At 38.3% G+C, this 25,187-nt stretch overlaps 1 protein-coding gene across 2 annotated transcripts in view; it reads left to right on the plus strand.

Annotated features, from left to right (window-relative positions):
- Window positions 1–25,187, plus strand: part of MCHR2 (melanin concentrating hormone receptor 2) — a 245,449-nt gene that overhangs the window by 137,663 nt on the left and 82,599 nt on the right. For both annotated transcript variants that reach the window (XM_072141899.1, XM_072141898.1), the window contains exon 2: window positions 11,722–11,922. In XM_072141899.1, the coding sequence (XP_071998000.1) occupies window positions 11,741–11,922 (182 nt within the window). In that variant the 5' untranslated portion in view covers window positions 11,722–11,740. The remainder of the gene's footprint in view (window positions 1–11,721; window positions 11,923–25,187) is intronic.

Here is a 25,187-nt window from a genome sequence, read left to right on the forward strand (position 1 = left end):
CTTTGCTATGGATATGTGCGTCACTAAGCGCAGAACACAGCGGTCGCAAGTCTCACTACAAATTGCTCAGAATTGGCTAGTACATGCACTGCAGAAAGTACAGCCACCAGCAGATCAACCAGAAATCAAATATATAGAACGCTACTGTATGCGTAAGTAAGCTCTTTGTATTCTCCTATGGCTATTTTCTAGCCAAGTATCAAAGCACACTACTATGCCAGATGAGATGACACTGAGTTAGTGCCTAATTGAAATCCAACCCCTACTAAATTTTCCCACTTCGGTCTTTGCTATGGATATGTGCGTCACTAAGCGCAGAACACAGCGGTCGCAAGTCTCACTACAAATTGCTCAGAATTGGCTAGTACATGCACTGCAGAAAGTACAGCCACCAGCAGATCAACCAGAAATCAAATATATAGAACGCTACTGTATGCGTAAGTAAGCTCTTTGTATTCTCCTATGGCTATTTTCTAGCCAAGTATCAAAGCACACTACTATGCCAGATGAGATGACACTGAGTTAGTGCCTAATTGAAATCCAACCCCTACTAAATTTTCCCACTTCGGTCTTTGCTATGGATATGTGCGTCACTAAGCGCAGAACACAGCGGTCGCAAGTCTCACTACAAATTGCTCAGAATTGGCTAGTACATGCACTGCAGAAAGTACAGCCACCAGCAGATCAACCAGAAATCAAATATATAGAACGCTACTGTATGCGTAAGTAAGCTCTTTGTATTCTCCTATGGCTATTTTCTAGCCAAGTATCAAAGCACACTACTATGCCAGATGAGATGACACTGAGTTAGTGCCTAATTGAAATCCAACCCCTACTAAATTTTCCCACTTCGGTCTTTGCTATGGATATGTGCGTCACTAAGCGCAGAACACAGCGGTCGCAAGTCTCACTACAAATTGCTCAGAATTGGCTAGTACATGCACTGCAGAAAGTACAGCCACCAGCAGATCAACCAGAAATCAAATATATAGAACGCTACTGTATGCGTAAGTAAGCTCTTTGTATTCTCCTATGGCTATTTTCTAGCCAAGTATCAAAGCACACTACTATGCCAGATGAGATGACACTGAGTTAGTGCCTAATTGAAATCCAACCCCTACTAAATTTTCCCACTTCGGTCTTTGCTATGGATATGTGTGCCACTAAGAGCTAAACACAACGGTAGCAAGTCCCCCTGCTAATTCCTCACAAAATGGTACTAGATGCAAATTAAAATAAAAAAAGTAGAACGTTATTGTAGCCCTAAGAAGGGCTGTTGGGTTCTTTGAGAATCACTCCTGCCTAACAGTAAGCTAATAGAACACCCTAACGCTTTCCCTGACCAGCAGCAGCTCTCTCCCTAGCGGCATCCAGACACAGAATGATCCGAGCAGCGCGGGCAGCGGCTAGTCTATCCCAGGGTCACCTGATCTGGCCAGCCAACCACTGCTATCGACGTGTAAGGGTACCACGTCATGCTGGGTGGAGTGCAGAGTCTCCTGGCTTGTGATTGGCTCTGTTTCTGGCCGCCAAAAAGCAAAACGGTGGGAGCTGCCATTTTCTCGAGCGGGCGAAGTATTCGTCCGAGCAACGAGCAGTTTCGAGTACCCTAATGCTCGACCGAGCATCAAGCTCGGACGAGCATGTTCGCTCATCTCTAATCTTCTCCCATCCCCTGGCTCTAACCCAACATGACATGATGGTGTAAAGGAGCTTTAATGATGCAAGAAGCGGGTGATAATACAGGGTTCATGCATCACTGTAATGCCCCTTAAGTTCCTTCATGCTGCCGGTTATAGTTGAGATGGGCAGGGAGAGAGCAGCGCACAAGCATTGCTTTCTCAGAGATTGGGTGACATTTTATGTCAGCACTTCACCCAATATCCAGGACAACGGTCTGGAATAGAAATTGTAATAAATGTGACATTAAACAGAGTAGGTAGGACTGGTATGGCTTTCTAGCCAGATTTTTGCCAACTTCATTGAACATATTTGTTATAATTATAATAATTATATTAATGACTCAGTTTTAAAAGAAGAATTCTGGCTTCTTCCCTCAGAAAATGAAACAACACAATTGTTGAAATTCAAAGTAAACAAAATGATTGCAGCTTTCACTTTATACAAACATCAGGGACAGAAACTATATCTTGTTTCTGTTTCTTTTTGTAATATAAATTGCTTTTATGTGTTGGTATAAGGGTCAATTAGAGAAAAGCCAAATGACACGTACACGATGTAAACAAAATACACAAAAATCTTTCACTTTGCAGTCTGAACTATAATTAATCTATTTTGCAGAGAGTGAAATCTTTTGTGCTCCAAACTAAATTAATGAAACAGCATGGTTCATTCTATGTGAACATTGTTAGAACAGAAGTAAAAATAGCATGTAGAAAATATCATTTCCAGTAAAAAATGTCAAACTACTCACAAGATTAAGGTGAAATTATCCATCAATTCTAGTGTTAATTGTTGGATTGATATCTCCAACAGTCTCACTTTTATAAAAAAGATGTTGGCACAATATTTGAGTTGCCAGCATACTGGGCCCAAGGAAAACAATGTTTTTTTGCAACCTTGTAAGGTAGCCCCCTTAACATCAAGCATGACTTTCTGGAAGCCTAATGACATTATGTGAGAACAGTATATCTATTCCAAAAGGAACAGATTCCCAAAGCTAGACAGCACTGTTTTTGACATGGTAAGCCATGCTTGACTTACAAGGTAGTAAAATAGACATTGTTTGCTTGTCCCATCCTGAAAAATCTATTTAAATATTTACCAGAATCTCCTAGTTTCGCATCAATGGCTATAAATCTCCACACGCCTGTAAGGCAGCCTTAATTGGTAAAGTCTCCGTAAAGAGAACTTTTACTTCTCTGCCTCAGGGAACGTTGGTGAGAAATGTTTACTGTGTGAAACAGTATAAATTTGTATAAATAAATAATTTTGTCATCTACCTGGACAATAACACAGTGTTAATAAAGTGCATTGTGCAAACATTATGTCAGTTTCTATGCCATATAACTAATGTAAGAGTGATTTGTGCAATTTTAAAAAGTAGTTTCAGAGCCTTAATATTTTTTTATTTGTCTTGTGAAGTGGGTGTGGCTTATTTCTTGAGACCTTCTTCTACAGATTTATCACCTGTGCCTTTTAAAATTGAGCAAAAATGTTAGAAACATGTGAGGCTGCACCTTTTCATTTTTAATGTTCAAAATTCAACAGATTTGGTCCAAAAAGGGAAATATCACAGTCCAGATACGAGTGGAAAATAAAAATGTCTAAAACCCTTAAATAATGTGATACAAAGCATTTTAGAAAAGTGAAAACATACAATCTAAAATGGGTGTACAATATTTTCTTCCTATGGCTTTATGTATGTACAAGGAGTTGTGAAAAAAAAATGTTCTATTTCCACTTTAAATCTAGGATATAAATCCTAGAAACGACGATAACCCTCGTCTGATGCTCATATGTGAATAATATCCCAGCAATGTGAAATACCATGCTTAAAAGGAATGTTTCACCAACATAATAAAAATATATAAATGTTAACCGTTGTCTATTAGGTTTAGTGTAGGATTTTAAAATATTTTTTCACATTTTTGAAAATATAAAAAAGATAAAGAAAACATATATTTGTTTATATAAAATGAAGACACAGAACATAGAGAGGTGAGTGGCCCAATAGAAGAAATTTTGAAAAGAGAGACTGTGCATTATACTGTGTGAATTTGACTACTGCAGATCATATAGATATCTGTAACAATGCAGACAGGGTTGTGTAGTTCTGTCGATGCAGACATAGTAGACAAGGCATCAGTCAGAGTCATACTGTAATGTTGGTACTGGGAATAGACAGGTGATACAAACAGTGGGCACTAATGCTCAATCCGCTCCCCAACTCTCCCTTCCTATTATCTCCATCCCCTCTCTAAGGGGAGGGAGACAACTAGAAGACATTGGGGGACATGTATCATAGTTTTTTTTTTCTTTGGTGAATTTTTGACATATTTGGCAGCTCTTTTTTTGCGCCTTATGTATGATCATGTCTTTTTGCTTGTGATACATGTTCAGGTTTTCCTATCCTGAAAGGTGCAAATTTTGGCTTCTTTTTGAGACTTATTTTGGCAAATGTCTCAGATCCACATTGACACAAGCCACGTGAGGGGTTTATATACAGGAGTGGACATTACAGCTAGTTTTGGATTTGAGCCTGTGCCCTGCATTTTTATGCACTCTAGTCACACCACAGGGAGATGACGACATATGAGGCTGCAGTCACATGTGGTGTGACTGCAGTCACATTACAACAGCTGAGGAGAGGTAATTTGCCTAATTACATTACTGTTAACATTTGTATTTACAAAAAACATGGCAAACGCGATGTTAACACAAAAAACAGGTTACTGTGCAACATTTTAAACATAGACCAGGTGCAGATTTGCACCTGAAAAGTCACAAAAATAAGCAAAAAAAGTGATACATAAGTGAAAAGTCGCACGGAACATCTGGAAAACAAAGATACACAAGGCACACTGCACAAGGTGCACTTGAAAAACGATAGCAAAAGTCTCAGTGAAAAGTCCCAAAAACGACAAAAGTGAGACAATTTGACTAGCAGAAATGATACATGTCCCCCATTATCTTTCTACGCCAAAGTGCAAACATGAAACAGGACAGACAACACAATTTTAGAAGAATAGATAGTTAACTAGCCAGGTCACAAGACAGAAATATTCAGTACAGAAATTAAAGAAGAAGGAGAGTGGACTGAACAGGAGCCAAGTTCAAAATACCACAAATACAAAGACAGAGTCTTTCTTAGTGAGTAAGAATCAGGTCACGCAAAACTAGACCCCCTCACTCCACGCTGAATGGAGCAGAGCTCTGTCAGTCACCACAGTTAACTGTTGCTGGACCAGAGCAGACTGGTGAAGTGCAATAAACTCCCATATAACCAGTAAGCTAAGACCATGTTCAGAAAAACAAAAACAATAAAATCAGGATCTCATTTGTGTTTAATGGACTACAGATGACACAGATGTTACACAGACTTTTATGCTCCTATTCTCACTTTCCTTTAGGTTGTGTTTTGTGTGCATTAATACAGTAAACAAATAAAACTGCATCTTACGGTCAATAGTGGGATATTTTTTTGATGATTTCAATAATTTTTTATATTTCCTTAAATATGTGAAGCAATAAAAATTTATCCCAAATCAATAAATTAAACAACGAAAATGGCTGTAAAATGGGGGAAGTAATGGGCTTAAAATTGCAGGAATATCAGGGTAGTTGCCCTTCCCACAATGGGGAAGGTGATCTCGATTTCAAGTAAAAATTCTGGGAGTGCAGATTTCAAGTAAAAAGTTCAGGAAAATAGGAATTAAAAATTTTAAGTTCAAGTTCCTGGGAACGCTGGTTATCAAAATTTCAGTTTCAAGTTCGAGAAATACGGAATCAAAATAATTTAAGTTGAATTCAAAAATTTTCAGGAATACAAAAAGTCTAAATTCCAAGTTAAAATTCCAGGTAATTTACAGTGTTGACAGCAACCACCAGCCTGGATTAAAGGGTGGACAAATGGGGTGCACGCCATGGGTTTCGCCACATTGTTGCCCTTAAATGGGCCCCCAACAAGTGTGAATGATTCCCCACCATGTGTTTAGGTCCAAGTTTTGCTCCCTGCCTGGTCCTCTGAAGCTGATACACTTGTGTCTATGGCAGAGAAGGGAACAATTTGTTACTTGTTCCACCATAGACCCCAGGGTGCACAGGATGTTGGCATCATGATATGAGTGGTACATTGACGTCACACCCTGCGCCACCTTCGTCAGCATGCCAACATCCCGAAAGAAGAGGTGGAGGTCACCGCAAATAGGAGAAGGTACAGCTTTATTGTTTCACTGGGGGCTGATATATTGTACACAGAGGTCTGTATATCTGGGGGGGTGATACATTGTACACTAGTTGTATACAATATACAGCCCATGGTGTACAATATATCAGCCCCTCAGTAACTTATATACTGTATACTAGTTACTGGTTGGCTGATGTATTGTAAATTCAGGGTTGTATACTGTATGTACCCCCAGTATACAATATACAGCCCCAGTAACTAGTATGCAGTATATTAGTTACTGGGGGCGAATATAATGTACATTGTGGGCTGTATATTAGTTAATATTAGTAATTAATTTATTAATTACTAGGGGGCTGTATGCATTAATTACACATCATGTATAGATCTGGCCCACATATCAATGTGTTCCACTCCCTCAACAGATGGGTACCCAAAAACTATTTTTTTCTCCAACCAGCCCAGAATTAAGTTTACATATGTGTACACCATAGCAGTACCCCTGAGCTGGTGGTAGAAACAACTCAGAAATAGAAGAAATTCCTTGTCAGGGAAAATTGTAATAACCCAAGCACAAAAGTATTATGTACAGCATACTGAACACCTATAGACTGCAGAAAATATCTGAATGCTTTTAACCCTTTTCCATGCGAGATGCAGGTCATCAAGGTCGTCACCTTGTTATCAACACTTACAACTTCCAGTCTTTTTCAGAGATCTGTAATATCCCTAATATATTGATGGAGAATCAAAACTAAAGGTCAGAGATTTCTTTGGGTTGGGCTTTTGACACCTAACCTTTTAAGGAATTCAATTTTGGAGAGCATAAAAGGTTGATAGTGTCGATGGCAAGGAGGTGGGGTGGGGGGTCCGTCTTAAAATGATTGTCTATTAGAGATAGAAATGTAAACAGATGGAAATTTGTATAAGCAAAATGTTTTTTTCATTTAGCTGGGTTTTTTTAGCTACTTTAACCATGTTTTCACTGATGGCACATGTTTGACAAACACTTTCTGATATGACTTGCTGTAACATATTGATGTAGTAAAACAAATTGTCAGGGAACAAATGTAAGCATTTTGTTTCATTAATAAATCCCGACATCAGCTATATTCAAAGTGACTTGTGTGACAGAAAATCCCCTGAGATAGCTTTTAATAGATGTATAAGTATACAACAACTTGTCATAGTTGCTCAGCTGGATCTGACATCTATTGGCTTTTTATTTGATGCTTTGTAATCTTCTTACTATATTTTTTCTTCCCCTCCCTGTAAAAGCGGAAAATGTTTCACTCTTCTGTCACCATAGCCAAATGAGGGCATTTTCTTTCAGGACAAGTTGTATTTTATAATGGTACCCTTTATTTATTTACATAATGTGAATCATTATTTTATTTGCACAGATGCAATACCTTCCAAAGTTTATGGGGCTTTGTTTTTACAGTGTTTAAGTTTTTGAAAAAAATATAATTTTTATTATACAAATAATTATGAATACTGTAACACCTTTTGTATGTCATGCTTTACTTACTAAATAAAAACGTGTAATAAATGGTTTTTACCATACAATATTTTGACCCCAATACTTTTTTCAGTGTTCTCTACAGAGTTTTGTGAAGGATCTACACAAGCCATGTTTTTTATTGACCATGTTTTTTCATTGACCGATGTTTTTTTAGGTGGTAAGGTGACCCAAAACTGCATTTGATGCTGTGAAATATTTTTTCTCCAGTGTTCATCTTACTATAAATATACTTTTAGATATTATTATATTGATAAGTGTTGAACATGAGACCAATCAAACCATAGATGTCTATAAATTAACGGAAACTAGTCACCACATTTTTCACAAATGCAGCTAAATGTCACCCTTCTTTTACCTAAAAATTGTTTCCCTCACATCCCCATAAAATCAACACTGTTATCTTACCTGGAATACAGCCAGTTGGAGCAGCGAGTTGGAGGGGGCATGTGTTGCTTGGCAAGTACAGAAGGAATCCTGACAGTTTCTTCTGTGAGTTTTATTTCCTTCCATATATTTTTTGGGTTGGATTCTGTGGAACGAATTGAAAGTTTCCCTGGATGTGTGCTAGAGATCACAGGCTTGCTGAAAAGTTCTCCCCTGTTTTATCTTTTTTATACTGGTAAATGGTAGCCAGTAGGTAAAAGGTAGGTAAAAGTATGTCTTGGTACAATTGTCCATTCATCCTTCCTTCAATTATATGATGTTTATAGGTGCCATGTATGGAAACACTAGGCCAACACTATAATGATCTCAACTGCAAACTTCAATGTTATTATAGGGATTTTGGGGTGATATGCGGTGTACATTTGGTGCCAAACATTTCGCATTTTAACAGCTTATCGAAGTGTGATGTATCAATATGTCACATGTCAGCTGGAGAGCATGGAGAGGTCTCCCAGGCTAAGCACTCCTCAAATAAGGTGGCTGTTTGCTGCATATTGCTGCAAACACCCACAAGTTAACTCTTTGATTGCCACGATCTTGGCTGAGATTCCAGCTCCCCATAATGTCTTCAGATAGATGACCTGTCAGCATAACAGCCTTGGGTCTTTATTTCTTAAAATCTGTTACAATGTGCCAGTGGTAATTGTTAATGTGTAAAATTCCTATATACTATGAAAGTATATGGTTGGATCAATCAGACAACCTAGAATTAAAGCATCATAGGGTGTCTGAAAAATAGTAAAAAGAAAACACTTTCCATTGAACTGATATAAGAATAAACCGTAAGAATCATAAACATGTTAGGTATCCCCATGTCTAAAATATGCAATATATCAAAATATAATAATGGATAATCCTGAAAATAGCGCCATGTCCAGAACGCCACTTTTTTGCCATTTTGCAACATATAAAAATTTTATTAAAAGTGATCAAAAGGTTGCACAGTTCCCAAAATATTAGCAAAGGAAACGTCACCTTATCTCACAAAAAAGACACCTCACACAGCTCCGTACACCGAAGTATGAAAAAGTTATTTGCACCAATTGATGGCATCCTTTGTATAGACGGTTTTTAAATATATTAAAACACAATAAAACCCATATACATTTAGTATCACCATGATCGTGCATGAGACATGTAATTTTGAGTGTACGGTGAAAGCCATAAAAACCAAGCCCATAAGAAAAAACACCAATTCGTTGCATTTGGAATTTTTTTTCCCCTTCCCTGTACATGGCATGGAATATTAAATACCCTCACTATGAAATTAAATTTACTAAGCAGAAAACAAGCCCTCACACAGCTCTTTACAAGGAAAAAATAAAGTTATAGATTTTTGAAGGTTGCGATTATAACTGATTTCAATCTTTTAGCTCTCTACATGTGCTTTTTGACTATTGAACACATCTTCTCATAATTATTATTTCTGTCTGAAATAATTAGCCCTAATAGTGTTCCCTAAAATTCTTCCAATGACGTTTTTTTAGAAACAAAGTCTTGATTCAGCTCACGGGTTTACCCATCATGAGATGTTTCTTGGTAAAGAAAGGCCATCTGTTGAGTCTGATATTATTTTTTATTAAGTGCAGGAATGCTGTCTAATTACTGATAGATTTCAGCAGGTTGCATGACTTTGCAACGCTCATTTTATACATAACTTAACTTATGTACAGCTAGTGTGACATCTGTGCCGCCGTCACCGTCTCTTGATGATCTATGGCTGAGGATGTGATGATGAGGGTATTTGATTTTCCTCTGACATGGCTTGTGTGAATAGTAGTTTATGTTTGCTGAAATCCTTGATTTATTGCATCTGTATTGTCACTTTATTACAGCTTTGGTCTGGCTCTCCAACAGTTTGACAGGCTCTCTGTCCACTCAGAGACAGATGTCTGGATGTCAGAGCAATGCTCCAATAATTACAGCCTGTTCCCAACATGCGTCTGCCTGGCAGGTAGATCTCCCCTTGCCGGGCCATTTAACCCCTTAACTGCAACGACAAAGCAAAATCTCAGCAGCAAAGGAGAAAGACAAAGAGAACATAGTTCACTGTTCACTCTCCGGCCCCTTCAGCCGGAGGTCTAAAAAAGGTCTCCGTGTTTGCCATGTATGGTGGCCTCTTAGGTCAAGTTCAAGATTGGGTTTTATAGGAAAACTGTTAGTAAAACAATGACAGATACAATATGTGGAAGTACAGAAGTACTGCAATGTATTGTATGTGGGATCAAGGTATCCCCAATGTAAATGCCTTAGTGGAGCAGTAGAAAAAAAAGTTAAGTAAAGTTTAAAAAAATAAATAAGAAAAATTAAAAATGACCCATTCCGTATATCCACTTATATTTTGTTCTAAAAAGAATATTAAAACCCTCCACCAACAATATAGATCACGTTCATAGTGACCTATACCAAGTAGGTATTACATTACTATACCCATACATGTATTGTGAAGGGTATAACAAATAAAAATTAAAAACTAATTTAAATTAGCAATTTCAGTGGTTCCTATCTTCAAAAAAAATGTAATTGAAAGTGCTTATAAAGTCAGATTTACCCAAATAATAGTACCAATCTAACCATTACCTTTCCTGCAATAAACAAGCTCTAATAACCCTCTTTTGATTGAGGAATAAAAAAGTTATAGCTCTCAGAATATGGCAAAGCGTTTTCTTTAAAGGAGTTTTTATTTGCTAAAATTGTAAAACATAAGAAAGCCTGTACATGTTTGGTATCTCCTTAATCATACTATAGAATAATTTGATCATGTTTATTATACTTTTGTGAACTAAAAAGTGGCAAAAGTGTTTTATTCTGTTCGGTTGCAGGAAAGAGGTAATAAATCTGAATAATCATACTATTTTACCATAAAAATGAATCCATTGAAAATTAACAATTTTACCGCAAAAATAAGCCCTCATATGCCCTTAAGCTTATCTATGGCTTATCTATATAATGTGACATTATGTGAAAATATGCTGATGTTAAATCCAAAGGAGGACATGAAAAATAAACAACTTGATTAAGCTAAATCTTTTCACAAAGCATTAATCATAAATAGTAGCCTGGACAGTGGAAAAGTAATGTGTGAAAGAAGCTAAATATTTAGTTCCCAAAAGTTTAGTTAAAAATGCATTAAAACATACAAACAGTTACTCTAACACAGACATGTAATATTTCAAATTTATTAAGGTAACACTGTATGGCAGCTAGAAAAAATAGCTAACATGTAAAAATACATTTCTTTTACTATTTTGCAGCATCTAAACCTAAAAATCATTGCATTTCTTACAAATAAAATTAGTACATAAACTAGAATATTATAAAAATGTAAAAATCTTTTGAGATAGACCTTTATTTTCTAATTACACTCATAGATACATCTATTGTGATTATAAATATATTTATAAAGAGTATGTTGTGCCTCTAATATGATAGCAATATCACTAAATTTGCCATGTAAATGTTGTTGTAAAATTTACCCTTGGAATGGAGTCGAGTCTGCCACTGCCACCAATTGTTGTGGGCTGTGATTTCCAGTATACGTTTATTATTTCTGTCTGTATCAAAGATATTCCTAGTATAATCGGTATGCTAATGAGGCTATTGGTGCAACACAGTACCCTAAGCACTGCCATTTTAGCCTAAATAGCTTCCCTCCTCTAGTATCACAACACACTTCCCAAGACAAATCTGCAGTTATCTGACAGAGCTGTGGGACATTGGTAGGAAAAGCATCTCATTAGAGTATAGATTACATTTGGAATCTGAATCTGAATCTCAGAATCTGAAATAAGTTGTGGTAGACCCAGTTGGATGCAAAACTAATCCTTACTGCGAAAATGTAGAGGTTATTGTGTAAAACTGAATGTGTTTTCCATTGTTGCAGGTTAAAAAGGTGTGGAACAATGAATGGAATCCAAATAACATCATGGAATAGCACTAGTGACTCCTCAAATAAATCGTGGAACATGAGAAATGGATATCATCTTATTAATACTGCAGAAACTGTTATCCTCCCTTCCTTCATTGGAATAATCTGCTCTACTGGATTAGTGGGAAATATCTTAGTTTTAGTCACTATCATAAGGTAAGTTCCACTAACTGTGAAGGCAATGAAGTGAACATGTCATGAATACTTGACAACAAATGCGATTGACCTTTTAACCATTATACAGACACAACCAATGCAGGCCATAAGGTTAAGTTTTTGCTTTCTTGTTTTACAAGAAATAAAAAAACATTTTATTTGAGGTCAATTTATATGTTGGAGCACTTGAAGTGGAATGAGTTGCATTTTTAAATGAGGTTTTTGGGGATACCTTTATCAAATGATAAATCTTTCTAGAAGAAATGAAAAAAAAAAAAACATTTCTTGTCCATTTTCAGATTACACATAATACCCCTACTCCAGCGGTGGCGAACCTATGGCACGCGTGCCAGAGAGGGCACGCAGAGCCCTCACTGCTGGCACGCGCCCCATCCTCCCAACCACTGCCAGGTGCGGACAACCACTATCCACACCTGGTTGTCATGGCTGTTAGCAGTATCGGAGCTGGGCTCCGATACTGCTAATAGCCATGACAGAGCAGGGTGCTGACACTTCCTGCGCTGTCACTCTGATCACTGCAGCGCACAGGACGGTAAGCGTCCCAGCGCTGGCAGCGTAATGATGTCATTACGCTGCCAGCGCTGGGGAACCTTACTCCGTGTGAGCTGCAGTGATCAGCCGGAGGAACGCGGAGTCTGAGGTGAGTTTTTTTTTTTTTTTAACTCAGCGCATCCACGGGGGGAAAATTGATCAGCAGAAGGCTGATTTCCTACCCGCTCCCGCCCATCCCCTCCCCTAAGCAACCTGCCCGAAACTCTCTGCGCCGCTACCACAAGCCCCCCCGTGCCCGGACCCCAGCCCGCTTCTGCCCGCTATCGCACCCCTACCCCCCCAAACTCCGCCCACTACTGCAATTTGCCTGCCCGAACTCCGGCCGCTCTCACTAAACCCCCCCCCCCCCAACTCCGGTCACTGCCCCCCATCACCCCCTCCCCTGGAACTCATGCCTCATAACCCCATTGCCCCGAACTCCAGATTCTGAATCCCCCCCAGCCCTAACTCTGGCCGCCCACCCTCTGCCCATCTACCCTACTGACCCCCCCCCCCCCGGAACAACAGACACCTGTACTTCTGCCGGCCAGCATGGCCGCCACCTTGGACAACCAAAGAGTTAGTAACATATGTATTTCTATGTATGCATTTATGTATATGCATATTATATTATATATTATATTATATGTGCTTTTATATATTTATATCTGTGTGAGGGCTTATTTTTTGCGTAACATATTTTACTCCTCATTTATTATTCCATGTCGTGTACTGGGAAGCTAGATGTTAATACTTACTCTGTGCGCTCCAAATCATTTGTCTCCTTTATTCTTTGGTTTGGTAAATTCACAGTGATACCAGATTTGTAGTTTTAATACTTTTTCAATAATTAAAACAGTGTACGAAAAAGAAAATAGTGTCACCATATTGTGACGCTAATAACTTTAGTGCACGGAGCTGGGGAGGTGTGGTTTTTTTGCTTAATGAGCCGTTGTTTTCATTGCAACCATTTTAAGGACTGTGTGACCTTTTGATAACTTTTTATTACTCTTTTATGTGATGTAAAATGGTGTAAAAGTGGCGTTTCAGTGTGTATAGGACGGCTGTAATCCGAGCTCAGACAGTCCTGTGTAAATTGATTCTGAACTAAACCGTCAGTTTTCTGGTTAAATTGCCGTTCTGGCACTTTGCGATAAATAATTAGGTTTTGGGTTGCAGTTTGGGCACTCGGTCTCTAAAAGGTTCGCCATCACTGCCCTACTCTATCATGGTTGTTCTCCAGGTCATTATGCCTGTGGTGACACCAAACTCATATATTTTTTTTTAGCTTTCTACTCAATTTTGTAAGAACTTTTTTTGAAAAGTTACAACCTACCACAACATTCTAAAACTTTTCAGATTAAACATTTGAGAGAGAGAGAGAGAGTGTGTGCTTTGAGGAAATCTGCTATACGTATATTATGTACAAGGCTTTTCTTAATATTAAACGAATATATATTTTTACTGGTTTAAAGCCAAGGTGAAAACAAATGATTCTTATCAACTATACTGCCCTTGTTTACTTTGTGTAACATCTCTTTTTATGATCTAATGCAAAGAGCAGTTGTTCATCAATTGTGTTAAAATATTTTATCTTAATGGACTCAAATTAATATGACAATGAAAGTAAAAACTGTTCAAAGTCATTTCACAGCTTGTTACTTAATTTGCATTATTATAAAAGATTATTTTAGACACTAACTCATTTAGGTTTTTGCATAAAAGTGAAGGTACTTTACAGTAATTGCATAACTAACAATTATTTTAAATCATCATGAAAGTCTCTCTTACTTATGCATATGTATCACTTACACAAAATTGTAACCTTTTTTTCAAAGTTAACTTTTTATTTGGGTTAGAAATATTATAATAGGCCTAGATTAGGTCCTCAATATTACAGTGGCGGTATGATGGGATTACCAGAGGTGGTGATCTGTGGGGCCCACCTACCATCAACTTATGTAAAAAATACACAAAAATAGACCATGGTGTCAGGTGATTACTCCATTCACTTCCATATGGGTTTGCTTTCTGCTGTATTATTAGTGCCCATAGTAAAGTTTTTGAGCCTGTGTCCACCAATGGATTCTCTTGTTTTTGGTGGGTCTATCTGACACTGCCCACAGACCAGTTATCGATTGAGAATTAAAAGCTTCATTTTTTGTGCAGTGGTCTAAACAGGTTATGGAAATCTACCTTCAAAACGGAGCACAATAAACCAGGAACATTTACTCATTGATCCAGGCACTGTGACTGTCTCAGCCTTCCCTTGCTTCATCGGCACTTGTCCAGTGAGCACTTCCTGCTGTATTCTCAGTGCTGAGGGAGCAGAGGGGAAAGTGAGACAGTTTAAGAGCCTGTAAAGCCAGATCACAGAGGGGCTAGGGTTACCCCTCAGGCTAATTAGCACAATTAGAAAATCTTAGAAGAAAAGAGGTCATGGATAACAAATATAAGAAGATTACTACAATCACATGCAGTCCCTGCAATCCTGTGTCCTGGGTTGCGCAAGGTGTTCTTTGTTGGCATTTATAGTCTGCCCATGTGTGGTTTTCTGCCTCTCCTATCTTTTTTTGCTATTTAGCTCAGTAAGTTTGTGACACCAATTAGACCATGACAAAGAACGGAGTTGGCCACTCTTAAACATAAATTGCCCATGTGCCTTTATTGCCTTAATAATATTCCCTGAATGTTCACTAATTGATTCATCATCCTTGATGCTTGCTTTATTGTTGTGTACAGACTCTCTGTGCACTTTGTAGGATCTTTGTTTACATGTCTGTGCACTGATAAATAGGAGAATGCAGGAAAGCGGGAGATGATAACTCAGCGTGCTGCCCCTCCCTGGGTAGGTCAGTGAGATGGACTGAGAGAAAAAAAACACTGGAGGCTGCCATTACAGACAGACTGGAGGAGTGAGAAACAGAAAGTTGTGTAAATGTGCATAAAGCAGCATGGGGAGAACAGGGAAAGGCTGAAGCTCTCACAGGAGGCAAAGACACAAGTACATATACATGCATAGACATGTTTCATGGAAGAGATTTATTGAAAAGTGGTGAGCCCCTTTAAGATTTGCGTAGTTTGAAATATGTTGGTTCTTTAACATGCATGCCATGTTTGTTATACATTTTTAATGGAATATTAAAGACTATTTTGTGTGATGTTTGTGTGGTGAGCTGTAGTTGCAACTTATATTCAGTATTTCTATTGCAATACAAATTCATCCCAAAATGCTGAGCATGCTTGAAAATGTCTTTATATATATACATATATATATATTTATAGTTCAGTGACCCATGATTAGCTTGCCCTGTCTCAGCTGATGGTTCTAGTTCTTTCCACCCACACCCAATGCTTATAGTCTATGACACACAAGCTTCTCATTATGTCCCTTACGTGAAAGGGATATTTCTACTAAGAAAAAATTTCACTTACATATTAAAAGTGAAATATAAAAAAAAAAGTGCTAAATGTTTTAGCAATATATAATGATAATATGTAAATAGTCTTCCTAGCTATGTTACATTATCCAATGAAGTGCATTGGATCCATCTCTGGCGTTCAATGAAGCTGGATCTGTACATCTACACATAGTATATTCAAAAAAGTGCAGTGGGAGGTGGGAAATTCATGCACCATAAATTTCTACTTTTTCATGCATTGCATACCAGAAAACTGTAATACAAAGCATTAACAATCCCCTCCCCCATAGAGCCCAAAGTGATTGCAAAACTGCAGCCTGATTAGGTGGTTAGCTTGGACTACAGCTATGGAGAAGTAACCCACCTAGCACTCAAAGATGACATTGTCTATAGATAAATTCTGTGGCAGGGGGGCTTAAGTTTGTTGAACAGCCCAGGGACCCTGGTTTACTTAATCTGCCACTGGTTGTAGTGTAAGACTACAATGGATAATGGATGATAAATCTGTCGAAGTATAAAATTGTCTAATCGTACTTTGCACCTCCTATTAGTTGGGTTGTTTTTGGAGCCAAGCCACGACCTCTTTTCATAGGGCAACCGCCTTTTGCCGAGCTAGTCGTAGGAGTGCCAAAAAAAACTGTCTAAAACCCTTTGTAAAAGTGGTGCAGATAGTTTTTTTTTGCAAATTAAGACTAAATTCTGTTATTGACAAAATAATAAATCTGCCCCTTTATTTTTCTAGTTTGAAAACAATTTCAAAAGAAAGTTCCTTCTCTGCCAGCTGTAATACTAAAAATAAGACCCTTTCTATTTTAAATGCAAACCCATAATAAATTACCTGTAGGATGACATTTTACTGAAGTCTAGAAATAGACTTCGTATGGAGCTGTGACAGCAGTATTTCTGGTGCAATAGTTCATGTTAAACAGTTATGTATAATGCAATGCATATATACAAGCAAGATGCAAATCTAGCTTACTAAAAGCAGCTTCTTCTTTCAAGTTGAATATTTATATATATTTTTACATTACAACAAAAAATATCTATAGAAAGCGTATAATGCGTTGTTTACTCTTGCATTGGTTCATCTGTGTAGAAGCAAAACCAGAGTTAATAGCATTATAGATTTATAAATATTATTATTACTATTTATAGAGAACTTTTACTGTTTTGCTGCAATACATTTAGAAAGGGGTTTATATACACACCGTAAAATAAGAGCAAAAGCTAGATCCAAAACTAGCTAGATCACTGGTACAAGTGGTGAAAAGTGAGACCTAACAATAAGGGCCCACAGTAAACGGAAGTGCAATTATTGTGGGATCTCTAGAATTAGTACAGATTTAAACGTTTTAACGTTTGTAAATACCAAATTATTATAAAAATAAATGTTTACTATAAAATCAATAGTGTGTATATAAAAACAAGTAATCAATTAATTCAATTCACATGCAAAACACAGTTGAACCCTCCAATAGATGGGGAATTTAGATGCCAAACACCCACTATGTATGAAGAAGGTTTTTGCACTGACATGCACTTGAGTAGTATCAGTTTTATACTGACATGCACTTGAGTAGTATCAGTTTTATACTGAGAATGCAATTGAGTAGTAGCCTGAAAACCAGTGATATCTAAATCAACCTATCAGCAATAGGCACCTTTTATGACATGTGTAGTGTTGATCAAATTTCACTGGTTCAGCACCTATAGATACGTCACAATTTGGGATCCGGGTCCGTGTTCATGAAAAAAGAACAAATCTGCTTGAGAGACTACTCAAGAAGCAAAAGTGTTGCTGTCACAGAATAGCGCACACATGAATCAGGAAAATAGTGTTGTCTGTGAATAGCATTCAGATAGACCTTGATTGTTAAGTTGCCCCTGTCAATGAATCGTGTGCAGTGATACCTAGATCAGATGTTTACATGGCATTTTCTGTGCTGGAATTTTATTCATCAATGACCAATAATATTCATTAAGTTCTTCAGTATGTTTATCATGTGAATTGCGTTTTGTTACTACACAGCCAAACAATCGAACTGTGTCCACAGACAAAGAGGAAGTGTTATATTCTGATTCCTCTCTGGTGTGTCAGGAACTCCTCTTTGAAGGTCCCATTAAGTGTTAATATGATGCTCATGAGGACAGGCATAAATCTATTGGTTGCAGGATCCAAAGGTTTTAAGATACGGATAAAGCTCCTCATCCTGCTTCTTGTTTTTACAGGCCTGCAACAACCCCTGGGCAAGAGAGATGAGTTCAGGGCTCAAAGTTTTCAAAATGTCATTGATAAAGCTTGCGTGTTTCTCTGTCATTAGTAAAACAGATTTGACCCATGAATAGTTGCCATCTTCTATTGAGATTTTATCAATTCTACACTAAATATAATGAAAGAAAACAGACAAAGGCTTAACAAAGGAACATTTTCATGGAAAATTTAATGAATGATGCATGTGGCATCTGTAATCTCCAGGAGTGGAGCATAGTCCTCTGTAAATGCCACTGAGCCATCTATGTCAGATGGGAACTCCACCACTAGTTGAGTTCATCTCACTGCCATAGTCTTTTTGGGAAAAAAACATGCTCTTCCTCTCCCTGTGTATTGGCCTAGAGGAGCAGTGAACTTTGGACATTTGTGGACATTTGACTATTTCCCCTATGCGAACTCAGAACTTCTTACTTTATGTTACAGAAAGGGCTAACTTGCATTAATGTCAGGGGCGTAACTACAGTGGTAGCAGGCATAGCAGCTGCTATGGAGCCCGCAGTTGGGGGCCCCGGCATCTGACCTGACACTAAAGAATGAAGGATGTTCATCATTTTATACATATTATGCTGCATGTTGTACAGTATGATATGTATATATGCTCCATTTGTATATCTGTGATGTGTATATGCTGTATCTATCTATGGTGTATGATGTGTATATATTGTATGTATGTATATATGCTATGCATCAGTGTATGGAACTTAATATATGTGTATGTGATGTGTATATGCTCTATATGTGTGTAAGAGTTTATAAAAGTGTGTGTGTATAAGTGAAGAACTGTATGTATATATGTATATAAATGTGTGTGTATATAGGAGTGTATATTTTTAAGTGGGAAGGGGGACCCCATTAAGAAGTCTGCTATGGGGCTCTGCCTCTCCTAGTTTACACCCCTGATTAATGTCATAGACATTCTGTTTATTATCACTGTATCTTATTTCCCACTGGGATGTACCATGTCTTACTATCCCTTCTGGAGATCCACAACACATGGAAACACCTTGATTGTGCCTGGCGGACCCAGCATATCATTGGGGTCACCTCTAACGTGGGGACTGCATTGTGGTATCACGAACAGGATACAGGGCAGCGACAGCAGAGTAAGACATTGTGAATCGAGCTCCAGAGGTTCAAGACAGCCAGTGGTAACTACAGGAACAATCCAGCTGGTATATTGAACCCACTGCAGCATTGGCAATTAAAAAGTGTTCCCCACATGGGGTCTGCCACAAGAAAGTGACTGTGCTAAAGGAATATATCCTGTAGTGAAGGACTGAGTTGCCATCTAGTTGTGTTGCTATATTTTTACTACAATGTTGGTAGACAGAGACAGTGATATGCCTGTTAGTCATGGCATCTCAAGTGTTTCTTCAACAATACCTCTGTCTGTACCATACATTTTCAAACCACCATGGTTACGAAAATATGGAAGAGAGCCTACAGGCCTCAAAGACTTCAGAGATCAAATGGCTGCCATTTACAAAATGATTTCACTTAATGATGAACGGAAGGTTACCAATACTTTTTGTGATCCTATAGTCGATACCCAGCTCAATATATCCGAAAGAACCACCAAAGGTATCAAACCAGTCAGATACCAGGATTAAGTGTTCCACCCACATCTCAGCTATGAACTGAACTTGTGGAAAAATAATACTTTAGAAATATGTAATGATGTACTATATGACGATTTTTATCCTCATGATAAAGTTATCTATGCTATTTTGGAGCACCAAGTGAATCGTTTTATACTATATGGGACAGTACCCTACCTGAGCACCGTAAGTGACATGAAGTGGAGTGAAATGTATATATCTACTGAATAAGTTCTGCAATCCTGGAACTTCAAATTCAAACATTTTTCGATTCTGGATTAATAATAATAATAATAATAAAATTTTTTTTGATAATTTCTTTATTTTTTTTAATATTACGTTAATATTTGAAGTACTTTGCCTAGACCAATGGGTATTGGTCAACTGCCTTATTATTCCCACAGTTTTTAGCCCTCTAGCCCTATTTTACATCCATTTTAGGTGTTAAACTTCAGGTCCCCATTGATTTTAATAGGATTTCTGTTTAGACAGTGACAGTAGCAACGTTTCGGCCCTGGAAGAGCCTTTTTCAAGCTATTTACATGGTGCAAACATACATGGTCACAAAGATCCGTCCATCATATTTACATATTGGTGTTTACAATTAGGAAAATACATAAAAATACACGCAATGTTAAAGTATCAACAATGAAAACATTCATATAATATATATCAATATATATGTATATATCAATATACCCATATTGAATAGATTTGTTTTATCAGCATATACAATGTGAACTGACCCCCTACATCTAAGGTGCTAAAGTGCTAGTGCCAGAAGAGAAACTTCTTAAATCAATCCATGGATGCATCTCCACGTTCATGGTAGTCTCTTCAATGATGTTTATAGCGCATGAAAAATAGTAAAATCATGTTGGAACGCACATATGGAATGCACGCCAAATGTGTTGCAGTGCGCATTCGCCAAAAACATGCACGTGCGCCAAAAAATTCAAGTTTGTATACTGGACATCATGGCATCCAAGACAAATTGTAAATTCTGTCAGATCATGCAGAGGAACTTTGGAAAAGTACTATAACAATGCAAGGTGATTATGTAAGGTATAAATATTGAAAAATCAATTACAGTCTATTTATACTACATATATATATATATATATATATATATATATATATATATATATATATATATATATTAATTTTTTTTTTTTTTTTTTTTTTTTCTATATGCTATTTTTGAATTATAAACTAGCCCTTGGACAAGGACAGTCTTGTATTCATTTTTATTTCCCATCTTCTATTAACTATTTTTATAAATCACTTTGGATTTATATAAATGAGTTATATTTTTAACTACAGCTTCTTCTTTGAGAAAATGCAATCATGTCAAGTTTTTGAGGGGCTTGTTGTTGCAGCATTTAATATGCTGTAACATTTGCACTTTAATTTTTCTAAAATTGAAATGACTCTCAAAATAAAGTTATAACCTTTTAAGTACACAGCACATTTTTTTCCATTAGAAACAAACCCCATTCAAATCTGACAGGTCACTTTCTATGGTAATAACTTTAGCATATTTAAACTTGACCAAGGGATTTTAAGATTAAAATTTGTGTTAGCTGGAAATTTTGGTTTATTTATGTCATTTTGAATGCAGGAAGTTAAAAATGGAGATACAAAATTGGAAAAGGTCATGGTCCTTAAATGTTTAAGGAAAATGTACCCAATAGTTTAATATGCAATTGCTACTGAATACAGATATTCCCTTTATGAGGTCAGAAATTACTGTTATAGCACAAAGCAAAGCTCGTAAGGACCGAGGCTCATACACGAGTATATACAGTACTTGTTTGTCAATTAAATTACATTATACCAGAGTGTATACAACCTTGCTGCTCTTTGTTTTGTATAATGTTAATATTTTATACATTGGCGTAGAATTCATTAATTATTTATGAGCAAGTATTGTTATACTTTGCCTTTATGTTATGTAATGATGTTAGTTGTTATGGCTCTGATCACTGATGTGTATATGTCCATGTTCAAGAGTGTATGAATAAATATACTAAAAGTTTTTAAATTACTTGTTTTGCAATATTTTTTTAATCTTCATGAAAGTATAATTTTGTTAAATTTAAATAGTCAAATAGGTCTGCGTAGAAGCTACATATTCATACTGTCCGGGAAGTAAAAAGTCAAGGGATCGAAATGATAGTTTCTGATTAACAAAAAATTGTTAATTGTATCTATTTGTAGCAATATATGCCCTAAATATCTTTGGTACTTTACTTCAATTTAAATCTTATAATTTGCTAAAAGGATCTGCAGAATTGTCACTGCATGCATCTCAAAACAGCTTAAACAGACTAATTTGCACTTTTGTATCACATGCAGTAAACTTCCCATAATAATTCAGGACAATAGGACGGAGATTAATTACAGATGAATACTATTTAGAGATGAGCGAGCACTAAAATGCTCGGGTGCTCGTTATTCGAGACAAACTTTTCCCGATGCTCGAGTGCTCGTCTCGAATAACGAACCCCATTGAAGTCAATGGGAGACTCGAGCATTTTTCAAGGGGACCAAGGGTCTGCACAGGGAAGCTAGGCCAAACACCTGAAAACCTCAGAAAATGATGGAAACACCACGGAAATGGACAGGAAACAGCAGAAAGCATGGATGCCTCTGAGGCTGCTTAATCGCACCATTATGCCAAAATTATGGGCAACAGCATGGTGATGACAGAGTGACCGAATGAGGCAAGATAGCATCTAAAACATCCAATAATTGACCCTGACACTATAGAAGACGGCATGCAGAGGCAGTGGCAGCAGCGGCAGGCTAGAGAGTGTCATGGCGACATACCCTAAATGGACTCAGACAGGCGGCAGAGAAGAACCAAAGGAGGTGAGCAAGAAGCGCTGAAATGATTTCCTATGTGAACAAAAGGTTGATGGCATATTTAGTCGATAACACAGCATGGTGGCGACATAATGACCAACGTATCTGGTGAAACACCCGAAAAATGAGCCTGACACAACTCGTTTGATAAAGGGACGACATGTGGAGGAAGCTATGGAGACGACTTCCATGATTAAGAGTGACAGTATGGGGCATCCATATTGCGCTGCTTTGATTGAAACTTCAGGTCTCCAGCATGGCGGCGACAGATGGGCCGAGTTCCATTATGTATCTGGTGAAACACCTGAAAATTCTGCCTGACACAGCTCGTTTGATAAGGGGATGATGTGCTGTATATTGTCTAGCACTCCAGCGTCTGGGGTATAGACAGTTGAAAGTTGCGCATAGAGACATTGGTGGATGCTGTGGAGGATCGTGGAGGCGAAATGGACAGGCAACAGCAGGGGCAGTATGCATGGATGCCTCTGAGGCTGCCTAATCTTGGGATGGAGCTGGCGGTCCGCTGCCAGGCGAGCTTTCGCCTGTCCAATCCCCTGTCTCTCGGGTCCTCCCCACCCAAAATGGGCCTGGGGGCCAGAATCGTTTACTTTGAAAAAATTATAATTTTCAAAGCAGGCGGGGTCGTTTGAATATTTCATCTAGGAATAATGGAATAGTTCTATTTTTAATAGTTTTTTCGGAAATGGTTCAGTATGGGGCATCCATAATGCACTGCTATGATTGCAACTTCAGGTCTCCAGCATGGCGGCAGGTGGGCCGAGTTCCATTATGTATCTGGTGAAACACCCGAAAATTCTGCCTGACACAGATCGTTTGATAAGGGGACGATGTATGGAGGCATTAAAGTAGTAGTAGATTAAAGGTGCTGCAGTTAAAACTATGTTAGTTGGATCTTGGGATGGAGCTGGCGGTCCGCTGCCAGGCGAGCTTTCTCCTGTCCAAGCCCCTGCCTCTCAGGTCCTCCCCACCCAAAATGGGCCTGGGGGCCAGAAGCGTTTACCTAGAAAAAATTATAATTTTCAAAGCAGGCGGGGGCTACAAACAGCACTTCTAAGAACCTTTTGTATAAGATCAATTGTAGTACTGTTCTTATAAGTAATTGGCTTGGTTATGGCGGGTGAGGGGAATGTAAACAGATGCGCAAGAAAAGCTGAAATAATATCGGTAAATGATAAAAGTTTGCCAGTATATTTTGTGGATAACACAGCAGGGTGATGACAAAGTTAACAAGTTTGATGTGGAAGCCATGAAAACAACCCAAAATTCTGCCTGAAACAGCTTGTTTGGCAAGGGGATGATGTATGGAGGCAGCTATATGGACGACTTTGGGAGGCAGCTATGGAGATGATGTGTGGAGGTAGCAATGGAGACAACGTGTTGAGGCAGCTATAAAAATGACGTGTGGAGGCTGCTATGGAGACAATTAAATTTGGATATTGCCTTTATGTGGCAGTCCAAAAAGTTTTCAAACCAGAGGAGCAGGTAGGTGGTCCTCCAGAAAAATGAAATAGATTGAGTGCCTGTATGTGGCAGTCCAAAAACATTTTCAAACCAGAGGACCAGGTAGGTGGCCCTCCAGAAAAATTAAATACATAGAGTACTATAGCTAGAGCCAGTTGGTCCTGGCAAAAAATAGCCAGTTTCCTCTGCTTTAGTGTACAAAGAGGAGGAGAAGGAGGAAAATGAGGAGGAGTGCATACATTATTCAGGTTGAGCTTCTTTCACCTGGTGGAGAATGGAAATCCTGAGAAATCCAGACTTTATTCATCTTGATAAGCATCAGCCTGTCAGTGCTGTCAGTCCACAGGCGTGTAGGCTTATCGGTGATGATGCCACCAGCTGCACTGAAAACCCGCTCAGACAAGACGCTAGCGGCAGGGCAGGCAAGAACCTCCAAGGCGTACAGCGCCAGTTCATGCCACATGTCCAGCTTTGAAACCCAGTAGTTGTAGGGAGCTGTATGATCATTTAGGACGATGGTATGGTCAGCTACGTACTCCCTCACCATCTTTCTGTAAAGATCAGCCCTACTCTCGAGACTGGGAACAGGTGACAGTGTCTTGCTGGGGTGACATAAAACTGGCAAAGGCCTTGTAAAGCGTACCCCTGCCAGAGCTGGACAAGCTGCCTGCTCGCCTACTCTCCCTCGCTACTTGTCCCGCAGAAGTACGCCCTCTGCCGCTAGCGCTGTCAGAAGGGAAATACTGTTTCAGCTTGTGCACCAGAGCCTGCTCCTTTCCTCTCCAGGGATGAGAGTGGAAAGATTTTGCTTGTACCGTGGGTTTAGGAGAGTGAATACCCAGTAATCGGTGCTGGAATAAATTTTTTGAACGCGAGGGTCACGGGATAGGCAGCCTAGCATGAAATCTGCCATATGCGCCAAAGTCCCAACACGCAAGAATTCACTCCCCTCACTGGCCTGACTTTCCATTTCCTCCTCCTCCCACTCCTCTTCTTTTGCCCATACACGCTGAACAGTGAAGGACTGAGCAATGCTCCCCTCTTCTGTCTCACCAACATTATCCTCCTCTT

Source organism: Engystomops pustulosus, chromosome 3 (genome assembly GCF_040894005.1).
Source record: "Engystomops pustulosus chromosome 3, aEngPut4.maternal, whole genome shotgun sequence".
Lineage (NCBI taxonomy): Eukaryota > Metazoa > Chordata > Amphibia > Anura > Leptodactylidae > Engystomops > Engystomops pustulosus.